This window comes from Rhamphochromis sp. 'chilingali' (assembly GCF_963969265.1).
Source record: "Rhamphochromis sp. 'chilingali' genome assembly, chromosome: 3".
Lineage (NCBI taxonomy): Eukaryota > Metazoa > Chordata > Actinopteri > Cichliformes > Cichlidae > Rhamphochromis > Rhamphochromis sp. 'chilingali'.
In genome coordinates this window covers 24,446,292-24,459,143 of record NC_137931.1, presented here as the reverse complement: position 1 = coordinate 24,459,143, position 12,852 = coordinate 24,446,292, and the positions used below count along the sequence as shown (strand labels likewise).

Below are 12,852 nucleotides of genomic sequence, written 5' to 3'. Positions count from 1 at the left end.
TTTGCATCTATCTCATCCTCTTCTCCTTCATTCATCATCTTCAGTCTCAAGATGCTCCTTCTCTTCTCTTCCCTTTATCCGATTTCACCCTCACCTCTCCTACCCTCGACTTAATGCCAGAACAAAGACATTTTCCACACTTTGTCACAAGCTATTTAGATGGAACAGGAGAGGTCTTTATATTCGGTGCACTTTTGTTGTATCCCGGGCGCTAAGACCTCTTAATAACGTCTGTATTGCTCTCAAGGTCGGCAGATCTTCTCGAGTTCAATCTGTTTAACTTGTCGAGGTACTTTTGGGCGTTTGGAGGATTCGCGTGGCGCTTTGTCTGCTGTGGAAAGGATGGATTATCCAAACGTGTCAGCAGTTGTTTACTGTAAGGAGTACAGTAGCAAATTTCCGTAAAAATAGTCACACGCCAACTTGTCATGTACTGTACAAACAGCTTAAGGCAACAGCGGCTTCCATATTTAGGAAAAGCTGTGTGTATACTCATTATTTTTCCAAAAGTTCAAAATGTGATGTGGAAATTGAGAAAACTCTGATCTAAGCCTGAAGCTTATAGAAACCAAGCAGAACCTTGTTTCTGTTTTCATTATTGAACTAAGTGATCGCTCTACATTTTTTATGCAACCTTAAAAAATATTTGACAGACTGATAGAAGACCATCTACGTGTCCCACTCAGTAGCTTTTCTGGAGATTTATATGGTGACCCTGAGTGGTTAGATGCTTTGTTCAACTTCCTTTGTGTTTGTGTTTTGTGGGCTTTTGCAGCCTTTTCCTATTTGCTTAAGTTACAGTTTGTTTGACCTCTGCGGTCCACCAACTGAGCCAAACTCATTCTGACCGGTCCACCAACTGTTCCCCATCAAATTCAGTTTCTAACCAAAGGGCAACCTGACCTGCGGGCCTGAAAAATGAAGCCAGTGCCAAAAACTGCATTTCCTCTAGTGGCTAAAAGTGAGTCAGGTCCACTGATGCCCATGTGAAATTCTGCAGCAGAAATAAGCATGTGTAGAGACTGTTGTGGTCTAGCTTCATTACATCTATACAAGTGGTTAATTTATATATAGCTAATTTGTTACAAGTGGATATAGGCCTAACACTGAAACCACTGATACCTCTGGGATAGCAGTAATGACAACGAAGGAAAAACAAGTTGTTTTTTTGTTTTTTTAAGTTTTAGGGGGTTTAATAGTTCCCAGACCCCCCGGGTACCCTTAATGACGAGTTTTGGCATCTCTGTGTATATCAATAAAAATGTGGTTCGATAACCTTTAGAACTGGATCCGAGTTTTTCCAAGGGTAGCTGCAGACACAGAGCCCAACCTCACTAACTCCTGATGCACACCCAGTTATTTTGTTCCATAAGCAGGCTTGAAATATGACAGAAAGTGCTCAGTTTAGAAAAGAGCTTCAAGGATTACTCCTAGCAGGCTTTCAAGGCGTAAAGAGCAACCATCTCGTTGCTCCACCTCATTTTGCAGCCCTCCTCAGCTCTGCTCCTGAGGGTTAAAACCTGTCCAATTCGACTGCTCTGCTCCGGATTTCACTCTTTATTTGCTTGGATTTGTACTCCACAGTCTGTCTTCTCGGTTCAACTATGATTCCCCCGCTGCTCTGCACAGCCAGCAACCCACACACACTCTGGCCCACTCTTCGTAACTATACTCGCTACAGTCCTCTGTACTTCGTGTTATAGCAGCCTTCATCTCAAAATGCAAGTAAACAAAAATGCATTCATAGAATTAGAATTAATGATTAATCACTTTATGCACCGACACACAGACACACACACACACACACACACACACACATACATATATATATATATATATATATATATATATATATATATATATATATATATATATATATATTATAGTTTTTGCCCTCATAGTTTAGAAGCTTTAGACTGTAAATATGCTCAACTACTAAAGCTGGGATTTTGATTTCAATAACATGATTGTGCTTCGAGTGTTGTAACAGATTTTTATTTTTTTTTACAGTTTTCTTCTTTTTGTTCGACGCAGTCTCTAATAAAGCCAAAAAATATGTCCAAATAACGGACACGGCATTTTTATTTGCTCCTGTTGCGCAGTCAGCTCAGCATTTCCCTCCATGATGCTTCTCACATGGTCAAAACGGTGTCGATTGGAAGTTCTGAATGTCAGTTTTGATTCATTTTTCAATGAAATGCCCAACTCTACTTACCAGGCAACCTACATATCGCAAATGTCGAGCCCAGCATTTTATGTTACCTTCTGACAGCGGTGAAATTGACTCATTTTGAGGCGTTTAATGTATAGACGGTTGTCATTTGTTTTTCTTTTTGTCCCGAGCGTCCAAAAATTCACTTTAAAGATGAATAAACCCATTTTAGGAAAGGTCATGAAATACAAGATGAAGGGGTTACATGATTTTTAAAATGCCAACAGGTCATAGTGACCCGTTGGCACTTCTAGTGTTAAAGTCACATACGGTAAAGGTTCTGACCGCTTTGAGTGACAGCTGTGGCTGGTTAGCTGTCTGCTACTCCTCACCTCAGCTCATTTTTAAATCACTGAGCCGGACCTCTTGACCTTCTTTGTGGTGTTGGTGCCTTTTGGAGCATTTTTAATGCAATTATTTAACAATAATACGGTTTGCTGTGTGGTTAATTGTGTTAAACATGCAGGAAGTCCATGTTGCAGTTCAGCTCAGTAAAATTCTATTATTTTAATAGAATCAACCGTGCAGTGAATGCCCATAGAATATAAAATGTCTCGTGTATCTTTTACTTTCCCTTTTGTACTTTAATACATCGCGATCTCATGACAGTTCCTATACTTCCATATACTCACAACCTGTGATCTACTGATTAAAATTGACTGATTACTTGATTTCAATGTTGTTGTTTTTTCGTATTTCTCAACATTATTTTGTGTCCCTGAACATGATTTTTCCATCATTCTGCTCTCATGTGTCATTTCACCTAATTATGTTGTATATGTGCAGTGACAGTAAATATATCATTATTAAGTCCATGCAGTTTAACCCTAATTAGCAGATGCCTGTCTGTGCATTGCATCCGTGCAGTTTGTAGATGTGCCTTGCAAATTGAGCTTGTCAGCATTAGATAACTCTACCATTCCAACCACTTTAAACCAGCATCCTTACAGAAGTCCAGTGGGTGATGTCACCTTGGCCCTGTTCATTTTTTATATACAGCCTAGACTCGCGCTAGCCACACACCAGCGTGCAACAACTTGAAAGTCCTAACAGGATGGTGGGCAACATGTGTGAACAGTTAGTGGACCTTGTGGTGACATTGTTTTTATCACTTGTATTATTTGTTCATTTATTTATTTCGTTGCCATCCATGTTGTTTTGTTATGGGAAAACAGAGTGGGAGGTCCCCGGTGTCAGGGTGATGGGGATGTGTGCCTTTCTGTTGTGTCGGCTCGGAGAAAGCAGTGGGAAATGTCTTTCTGCTCCATTAGGCAGAGGTCACCAGGTTTTTATGCTCTGAGTGCTCCATCATTGTGGCTTTCCTGCTAGATGAAAGGTGCTTTGAAGATCACACACAAACAGACACGCACACACATAAAGCTCCCATAACTGAGGCCTTACTTACTGTGCTCCAATCTAAAGCAAAATAAACCTTATTCTCTTACTGAGGCAGTCGCTCTGCGAATGTAACCGATGAGCAAACCCTGCTGGATTCGAGGAAAGCGAGTCCAGCAGAGCAGGGATAGAAAAACGGCGCCTATAAACAGCTTCGAGTGGCCATTGTGCCTATTAGTGCGCCCATCCAAACAAAAATTGACTGCATATAAAGGAGGTGTCAGGTTAACAACCAAATGTGCATTATTCCCTCAAACCCTGTCAGCAAATTGTGATTTAACAACTGGCAGTGTCTGTTATCAGCTCGAAGCCGACACTGTGTAAAGCCGCCTCGAGCTGCTGCGTTGCCAGGTTTTGACGGCGGCTCTGATTATTACTGTGAGGCTAATGTCGCCTGATAAGGCAGTGTGTGTAATTAAGCTGTTTCCGTAGTGTGTTATCGAAGCTAGGTGAGGCTCGGCTGCCTGGAGAGATGGAGCTGTTAGTCAGTGAGGAAGAGGAGGACGCCTGTCTCCTGTCTGTGGCATTTAAAGCTTCCTGTCCTTCTCTCCCCTGTTTTTCCTCCCTTACTCCAATCTGCAGCCTTTTATTTCCTTTTTTTGTTGCATACACCACCCTGTACCTCATCTTCAACTTAACCTAAATCAAAACCTGCTCATCTTCCACACACTGAGGCCTGTTTCTTCATCTCTCACTTGTCTGTCATATGTGTCTCGTCTCACCGATTTAACTCGGTTTCTCCTCCTTCAGCTCCTTCTCTTTGTGTCTCTTCTCCCTGCTTCGCTGCTCGGCAGCCCCTGCCGGGGCATCGGGAGCTCTAAGATCCCTCCCGGCCAAACACCGCACCCCCTGCTGCTCTCTCCACTGAGAATAACGCAGCAGCATGAGGGCGCTCCGCTATTCAGATCAGCATAGAGGAAAATGAGGCGTTATCTCCCACCTGTCTCCCCCACATCCACCCCCTCCATCCTTCCCCTCCTTCTGGCCCTGTAGGCAGGTTACCCGCTCATATGGGATGTGCCGATGACGCGATGCTTCTCTCCAAGGAGTCTAGAATCTGGGGGCCAGCTTTCTTAAGTGTGCAAGGAGCAAACCCTGAAGGGGAGCTTAGTCGGGAGGGCATGCTTTTTTGGAGATTTTATGTGTGTGTGTGTATATGGGTGAGATGGGGTTGGCGAGGGGGGCGGGTGAGTATTGCTCAGTGAAGCTATAGATTACCGTCTCTGTCAGCTGCGACGGCCACTGCTGATGAGCTCCTGCATGGTATCATTTGGTATCGATTAGCAAACACACACACACACACAAATGCACAAAAGCTTTTGGCGAGATGGCCGCCGCCTCGGGCTACTGGTCATTTAGCTGTCACCTCAAAGTGATGGTTTGGCCCGGCTCACCAGATCAATGCGAGACACAGACCTTATAACACATTTTGGGCAGGAAAACACACACACAGCGCACAGACACACTCTCAGACATGCTCTCCGAATCGAGTGCCCGCCCAAACTTTTACTTCGATACAAGTGGGAGTCGTGTTTCTGGATTACAGATAACAAGATTTAAAAAAACAAAAAAAAAACAACTGTCCTAAAATGAAATCCAAAGAAAAAGAAATAAAGGATAAGACAATCTGGTTACTTGGTCGGCTGCAGGCAAGATGTGAAAGCTGATATGATTGTTACCTACCTGTAGGGTAACGCTGTGATTAATTTCTCAGAGGGATTTTAATCACAGCCGATATCGCAGCGTTATTGCATTCACGCCCCGTGAAAAGAGGCCGAGGCCGCCCCATTTTCTGTGACCAATGACATTGTGTGATTTAAACAAAAGCATACAAGAGGCAATAAACAGACTGTCACTTGGATGCGACGCAACAAAAGGCAGAGAGAAGCAAAGCCGCATGTTAATACATGAATGTTACTGGCTTTTAAAATGAGTAATCAAACTCCTGCTACATATGAAATTGGCCAAAACAAATAATCAATGTGTCATGTTGATGACAAAGAGATTTCTTTAGGGGGGGTGACAAACAAAAGCGCATTCTGTGCAACCTCTATTTTGTTCTTCTGAAAGCTTCAAAAGTCAGCACGGCTAATGTATGCACCCATCTAAAGACATCACTCACGTCTGTGCTGTAAATATTGTAACAGCTTAGTTTTGTTTAACAGAAAAACTGAAAATAGAGGAAAACATACAGACTGTTTTCTATCTAAAGATAAAGATTGCTCTCAATCCAAGAAAAATTAGCCAGGGGAGAAGTACCAATATTTGCAGGTCCTCTAATGCCACTTGAGGCTGGCTGAGTCAGTACTCCTACAGCTCAATAGTAAAGTTGCAGAAAATCCTGTTCATATTCTCCATAGGGATTTTGATTATGAGACATAATGTTGTAACCATCCAAAGTTGGCTCACTGCGGAATCCCAAGTCTGTCTGATATCATCTTTATTTTACCAAAAAACTTGTTTTATCCACAATAACATGGAAAGAACTACTCTACCCACAGTCCAAAACTGAAACAGCAATGTTTCTGATTGATGGAGGTCCCTGTACCACGGAAATGTTTAAACCCTAAATTACAGTGTGAAACTTCACAAAGCACCTGAGCGGTGATTGCAGTCAGGAACTAAACACTGGGCCATACCTTCTATACACAGACAAACTTTATAATATACTGTAATCTGTTGTTATACAACACTATTATTAATCCTAGAAAAGCAACAGTAGTGGAAAGAATTGGTTGTCATCCATATTGGACATGATACAACCATTGGTTGCTAGGGGAAAATGTGTATTATTGTAGTGGTATGTGGATGTTTCTGACTGTTGTTGGATAAACTGGTTGCAAAGATGGTGTTGCACCTAAATCCCTGGTGGCCCCATGATCGGAAGGTCGGTGGTTCAAATCCACTGAACAGCTACCCTGCAGTACCCCTGAGCAAGGTACTGTCCCCACACACTGCTCCCCGGGCGCCCAATGACTGCCCACTGCTTCACTGAGTGAATGGGTTAAATGCAGAGAGGAATTTCCCCAAGGGGATCAATAAAGTATACTTTCTTCTTCTAAAACCTCCTGGTGGTTGCTTTGGTTGCTGGCAGGTTGCCACAGTAGCCTGTTGATTTTTATATTTTTCAGTCTGGGCGGTGTAACACACTTGATCCTGCATTGTCCATCATTTTGGATGTGTGACAACTATGGTGGCGAGTTAACATCAAGTGGTTAGTGGTCACGTGTCTCTAAATCTCAATAAACAGCCAATTTAACAGTAGAAATTAAAAGCTTGTTACAAGAAGACATTTTGGGTTTTGTTTCTGATTTCTTCTTTCGTAACAGCAACACAGGATCTAAACTTTTCAATTAGTCACCAGCTTTAGGTTAAAGTTTTGCTTTTTTGTAACATGAATTCAGACACGAGCAGTGGTAGCCACTAACTGTCTGCTAGGCGTCATGGCTAGGGTTGCCAACCGTCCCTTAAAAAACGGAATCGTCCCGTATTTAGAAACAAAAGTACACGTCCCGTATTGAGCTAATAAGGGACGCACTTTGTCCCGTAATACAGTGAGAATCAAAAGTAGTCTATAAATGTTTATGGAATTAACGCTTTGTTTGAAAACATAATTCCCAGCCCCTCTCCTGCTTTGTGACCAATGAGCTGACAGCACACTTATGACAATTCAGATTACCGCTCATCTCATTGGTCGAGGAAAGGTCGCTTGCGGAGAAAATACCGGAAGACAACAGATGACCACAACAAGAAGCATGGCCAACAGGGAAACAAACGCCGACACTGCGGTGCAAGTCTCGGACGACAGTACACCTAAAGCTGGGCAGACACTGTGCGATTTTTTCAGTCACGTTATTCAGCTCCTGCTCAAACTGCACGATTGACTCGCAGGGGTTAGAAGTTGGTAGGTCATGATGCAGGGTCTCACACTATACCGCCCGATGCTCTGATGCGACCCGAGTGCTCACACTGTGCCTCCATAAAATGAAGGTTATAACAGAAAATCTGTCGCTGTCTTTCACTCACACAGACACACAAACCACCACCATCAACTTTGCTAAATTGCTAATGAAAAACATTGATCAGGCAGCTGTGAATGAGCAGCAGTGTAAATCCAACTATTTTCACGGTTGTTGTGGTCGTGATAATTTTGTGATGCCACATCGAAAAGGCTCGGATGAGCTTTCCAAAGTTCTACAAGTTGTGCCTCCATCGCTTGTGTCCAGATCACACGCCGCACAGCCGCGCTGCTCCATCTTTTTCACCGACGTTTACGTGTTTGCGCGTGAGCAGTGTGAGCGGCTCACGAGCGATTGATGATCGGGAGCTGCTCGAGGTGTTAATCGCTTCAAGTTACCCCACGTATACTACACGATGCACGATGAAGGCCAAAATCGGGCCGATCACCAAATCAGTCGCACGACTCAAAAATCGTCTCAAAATGGACCAAAGATCGCACAGTGTGAGCCCAGCATTAGAGCAGCAATGTTTGTTCGCTCAGAGAAAGAAAAATAGGCTGCAAAAGCACAGGGAGGAATGGGAAAAGGGAAACACCTGGCTGGAAAAGGTCACCATAACACCTATAAAGCGCACTGCACTGTGTGCTGGCGCACTTTTTCCATAGGCATGCTTCTAATGGTGGGCACATGAAGAACATGAGGGGCGTGAAAGCTCGGGGAACCCTTAACCAATTTCTTGTCCACCAGGCCACGGCAGAAGCAGATATGGTATGTAAACACTGGTTTGTTTTTTAAACCCTCTGGTTAAGGTTAAAATGGGCATGTGCAGTGAATATCAGCGCTATGTGGCCAGAAGTGTGATAATATAATTTATTTTGTGTAATAAACAACTCCAAGGATAGATGATTACAACAAATAGATCACTAATACATAAAAGTAATACATAGATGAATAATGATGAGTTAAGATGCGTAATCATGGGAACAAGTGGGTTTACAAACAGGAGCAGCTGATTAGCTTTAGAAAAGCTGAAATAATACCTCAACTGAAGCCAATTGTACTAAATGCACTATATGTGCACTGTTACAAGAATATTTTTCGTTCTATTGCTTTCTATTAATTTATATAATTTTAAGTTAAGCAGGACAGAGTTCTTTTAAAGAAAGATTTACTTATATTCTCAAAAGTTAAGCATGACAGGCTTCTGTTTAAGAAAGAGACCTGTTTTACTGTGTTAATGTTGTCATTTTGAGCTAAAAATAAATAGCTAAATGATCATTTGTTTCCCATATGGTCATATCACAAAGAATATGCATCTGCTTAAATCAAATTCAAGTCAAATGGTTAAAAAATAATTTCACACACACAAAAAAGAGCTACCACAATGGGAAGGGTGAAGACAACTAGGTTGCCCGGCCCTGGCCACGAGGTGTCCCTTATTTATTTTTCAGGGAGTTGGAAACCCTAGTCATGGCAGCTAATTCATGTCACTAAACTGCACCTCTTAACGATATTTGTGGCGTCATCTAACAAAGAATATTGCTATAACAGCCTATCTGAGTCTGTAAGAGGTCTGTTTGTGCATTCACACAATAAGCTAACTAAGCTAGTTAGCCTAAGCTGGTAACTTGGCACGATATCCTCCTAGTTAAACATTGTGGAACATATAAAACTTCAGTACTAATGTTATTCCAGAAACCAGCAAGTCGCATCATAGTGGCTACATAGATCTTTTACATACAGTGCTGCCAGATTGCCTGGTTGTTTACAAATTAGCCTATGCTAAGCTAAATTAACCAGCTGTTTGCTCTAGCTTTTATATTTTCATTTCTTTTCATATAGCTAAAGGCAAAAATCAAAGAAATGCCAAAGTTTTATGTCAGTATAAATATCAAACTGCTATATTAGTTTATCATTACAAATATCTTTGCTTAAGATGTTTTCGTAGCATTAAATTTAAGTTTTGTTTTTGTTTTTTTATGACAATCAGACTTCACAGTGTGTGAAATCTCTAGCCACTACCGAGACTTTAATTCTCAGGAAAACTAAATATCCATGCAACACTGCAAAGAAGGTGCTGCAGGGAATGATGGGTCATCTCTGAAAAGATGTGACAGCATCCCCCCCACTCTCACAGCCTCAGTGTATTTAACAATAGTTCAGCATCACCCCTCCTGCTCAGGACCTCCTTATAGCCCTGCCCTTTTCAACCCTGCTAGCATCAGCTCTGAATATTATTCATAGCACCTTGTCTCTATCAAGGCATCTGTAAAAACTAAACACGATCATCCTAAAATTAATGAGCCATATCCACCCCATTACATTTATCTGTTTAGTGGTGTTTTGGGCCTTCCTTTAGGGCATTATGCATGCTCGTCTGTTCATATTTATAACCCAGGCTTTTTATTAGCAGCGTAGTGGGGTGCTAACAGTTGGGAGGCAGCATGCGCTTTGATGGTGATGGCAGGCGGCTCAGCGCAGGCCAAATGTGAAGGGAGGTGATGGAGAGAGGATCAGCTGCCAGGCCAAGGGCCCCCATGGAAGAGGGGAGGAGTGAGAGCGAGACAGGGAGGAGGAGAAATGAGAAAAGTCAAAGTGTGAAGAGTGCAAGTGAGTGAATCGGGCCTGGTTCACAGCTCTCAGCCCACTCGACTTTGTGAAAGGCATGTGAGTCTTGTGATCAGCGAATATTTATCACACCTGCTGTATTTTAAGCCTCACTAAGCAGAGGTGTGTTGTGCACGTGTGATTTCAGAGTGTGGCTCAGTAAAACAAAAGGCAGCAAAGGAGGAGGAGGAAAGGCAGTTTAGGTCAGTTGATATGAGCTTGATCAAAAAAATTTACATGAAACCAGCTTCATGATATTTTTATTTATATTTTTGTGCCTGAGCTTTGTGACTTTGGAAGCTGAAATGTATTTTCTCGTGGACCGTTAAATAAGATAACTGTTAGATAAATAGGAAATCTCACGAGTAGAAACTCATGCAGCATGGAGAAAAGACGCATGTCTGATGGAAACTTGGTCCATGTGTCGCTGAACCTTTTTAAAATGTTTCTGTGCTAAATGATCTGATAAAAAGGAAGTTCTTTTCAGCATAGACAATCTTTTGTTTCTTGTAAAGGTTATTTTGAGCATTCTGAAGCCACAGCATGAAATTAACCAGAGCTGTGCTCAAATTGCAAACGATGGTGAGAAAAACAAAAAAAATGGCTAGAACAGCCATAGTAATACAAAATTTAATGTAAGAAAACCCTAGAAAACTCACATCATCTCAGTTTTTGAGATGATGATTTTCTTTATTAAGGAATAAAAGTTATCCAAACCTACTTGGCCCTCTGTGAAAAGGTAATTGTCCCTTTACACTAATAACTGGTCGGGCCATACTTGACAGCAAGACCTGCAATCAAGCGTTTGTGATAACTGGCAATGAGTCTTTCAAATCACTGTGCAGGAATTTGGTTCACTCTTCTTTGCAGAATTGGTTTAATTCAGACACTTTGGAGGATTTTCCAGCATGAACAGCCAAAACATTTCAGTCTGAAAAGTCCAGACTTTGACTCGGCCACTCTAAAGCCTTCATTTTTTTTTTTTTTTTTTTTTTTTTTTTTTTGAGTCATTCTGAGGTGGACTCACTGCTGTGTTTCTGATCATTGTCCTGCTGCATAACCCAAGTGCTCTTGAGGTTCAGGCCATGAACTGATGGCCGGACATCCTCCTTCAGAGCAGAAGTCATGGTTCCATCAATTACAACAAGTCGTCCTGAAGCAGCAAAGCAGCCCCATCACACTACCACCACCATGTTTGACTGTTGCTGTGATGTTCTTTTTATGAAATGCTGTTACTTTTATGTCAGATGTAACGGCACTTAAACCTTCCAGAAAGTTCAGCTTTTGTCTCGTCAGTCCACAGAATATTTTCCCAAAAGTCTTGGGAATCATCAAGATGTTTTTGGCAAATGTGAGACGAGCCTTTGTGATCCTTTCTGTCAGCAGAGGTTTTCTCCTTGAACTCTCTCATGGATGCCATTTTTACCCAGTCTCTTTCTTATTGTGGAATCATGAACTCTGACCTTAACTGAGACAAGTGAGGCCTGCAGCTGTAAAAACCCTTAGAAGTGGCTTTGTAACCCTTTTCAGACTGATAGATGTCAATGACTTTGTTTCTCTCCTGTTCTTGAGTTTCTTTAGATCATGGTGTGTTAGCTTTTTTCCCCCTAATAATGCTAACAACATCTACATACATAATACAAACAAACCTTTTTGTCACTTTTGGAATCCCAAACAATTTATCACCATGTTCATTACCTTGTTCGCTAATTCCTTTTTGGTTTGGTTAGCATGGTGCTGCAGTGATTTGCACTTCGCCTTACAATAAGAGGTTTTACACTCAAGTCCACCGCCTGCCTGGGACATTTTTGTATGGAGTTTGCATGTTATCCCTGGGTACTCTGCCTTCTTACAAATGTTCAAAGACATCCATGTTAGGTAATTATTGAAGTAGTGTTAGTGGAGACCTGTACAGGGTGTACTAGACCCTCCCAAAGACCTTGAACTAGGTAAAGGAAATTAATCGATAAACTAAATATGATTAAAGATAATATATAAAATTAATTAATTAAATCTGATTGATAATGAACAAAATTCCTCCTAAAGTTGGTCAGTGTATCTTTCTTTTGGAACATCCAGGAGCAAATGCTGCAGATGACTAGTTGATTCAAATCGAGGCTATTTTTAATGTGAAGCAACATTGCTAATGACTACACCACCGTGCATGTAGATCTACTGTGTACAAATGGCATCCACGATTTTTTCTCTTTAAATACAGAATACAACAGAAAAAAGAAAAACAACAAATGAAAAAATACATGGATGTCTGGAGTTGCTGGGAAGTCACCCAACCACCCGCTTGAAGGAGGAGGTAGAGGAGGAGGCAGGGCTGCTGGAACGGCCATTGGATTGTCTCAGCTTATCTTGGCTCGCATGAAGGAATCATCCCGAAAGCCTTTTAGGAAACGGACCCTGGCTTTGTGCAGAGCCAATTGATGCCGACTCTCCAGATCGGCGTTTGTCCAAATGGAGTCGAGGCGGGCCATGAGTGTTCCTTTATCCTGGCTGTTGTGGGATGCTTTGGCTCTTGATTTCACACACACAGATGCCAATTGCACATTCACTTCAGGCCACAACAGCAACGAGCAGTTTATGCATGTGCGTAGGTGTTCACACAAACACCCGTACAAGAGCTGCATGATTACACACACGGTAGCGCAATTATACACACGCGCACTT

At 42.0% G+C, this 12,852-nt stretch overlaps 1 protein-coding gene across 4 annotated transcripts in view; it reads left to right on the top strand.

Moving 5' to 3' along the window:
- The window catches only part of LOC308393436 (Krueppel-like factor 7), a 54,844-nt gene that overhangs the window by 22,860 nt on the left and 19,132 nt on the right, over positions 1-12,852 (top strand). The window contains exons 1-2 of one of the 4 annotated variants that reach the window (XM_080877198.1): positions 7,068-8,334; positions 12,392-12,771. The exons of 2 other annotated variants lie outside the window; for them this stretch is intronic. In XM_080877198.1, coding sequence (XP_080733324.1) covers positions 12,640-12,771 — 132 coding nt within the window. In that variant the 5' untranslated portion in view covers positions 7,068-8,334; positions 12,392-12,639. Of the gene's footprint in view, positions 1-7,067; positions 8,335-12,391; positions 12,772-12,852 lie in introns of those variants that run through there. One more of the 4 variants, XM_080877201.1, reaches the window with a different exon arrangement.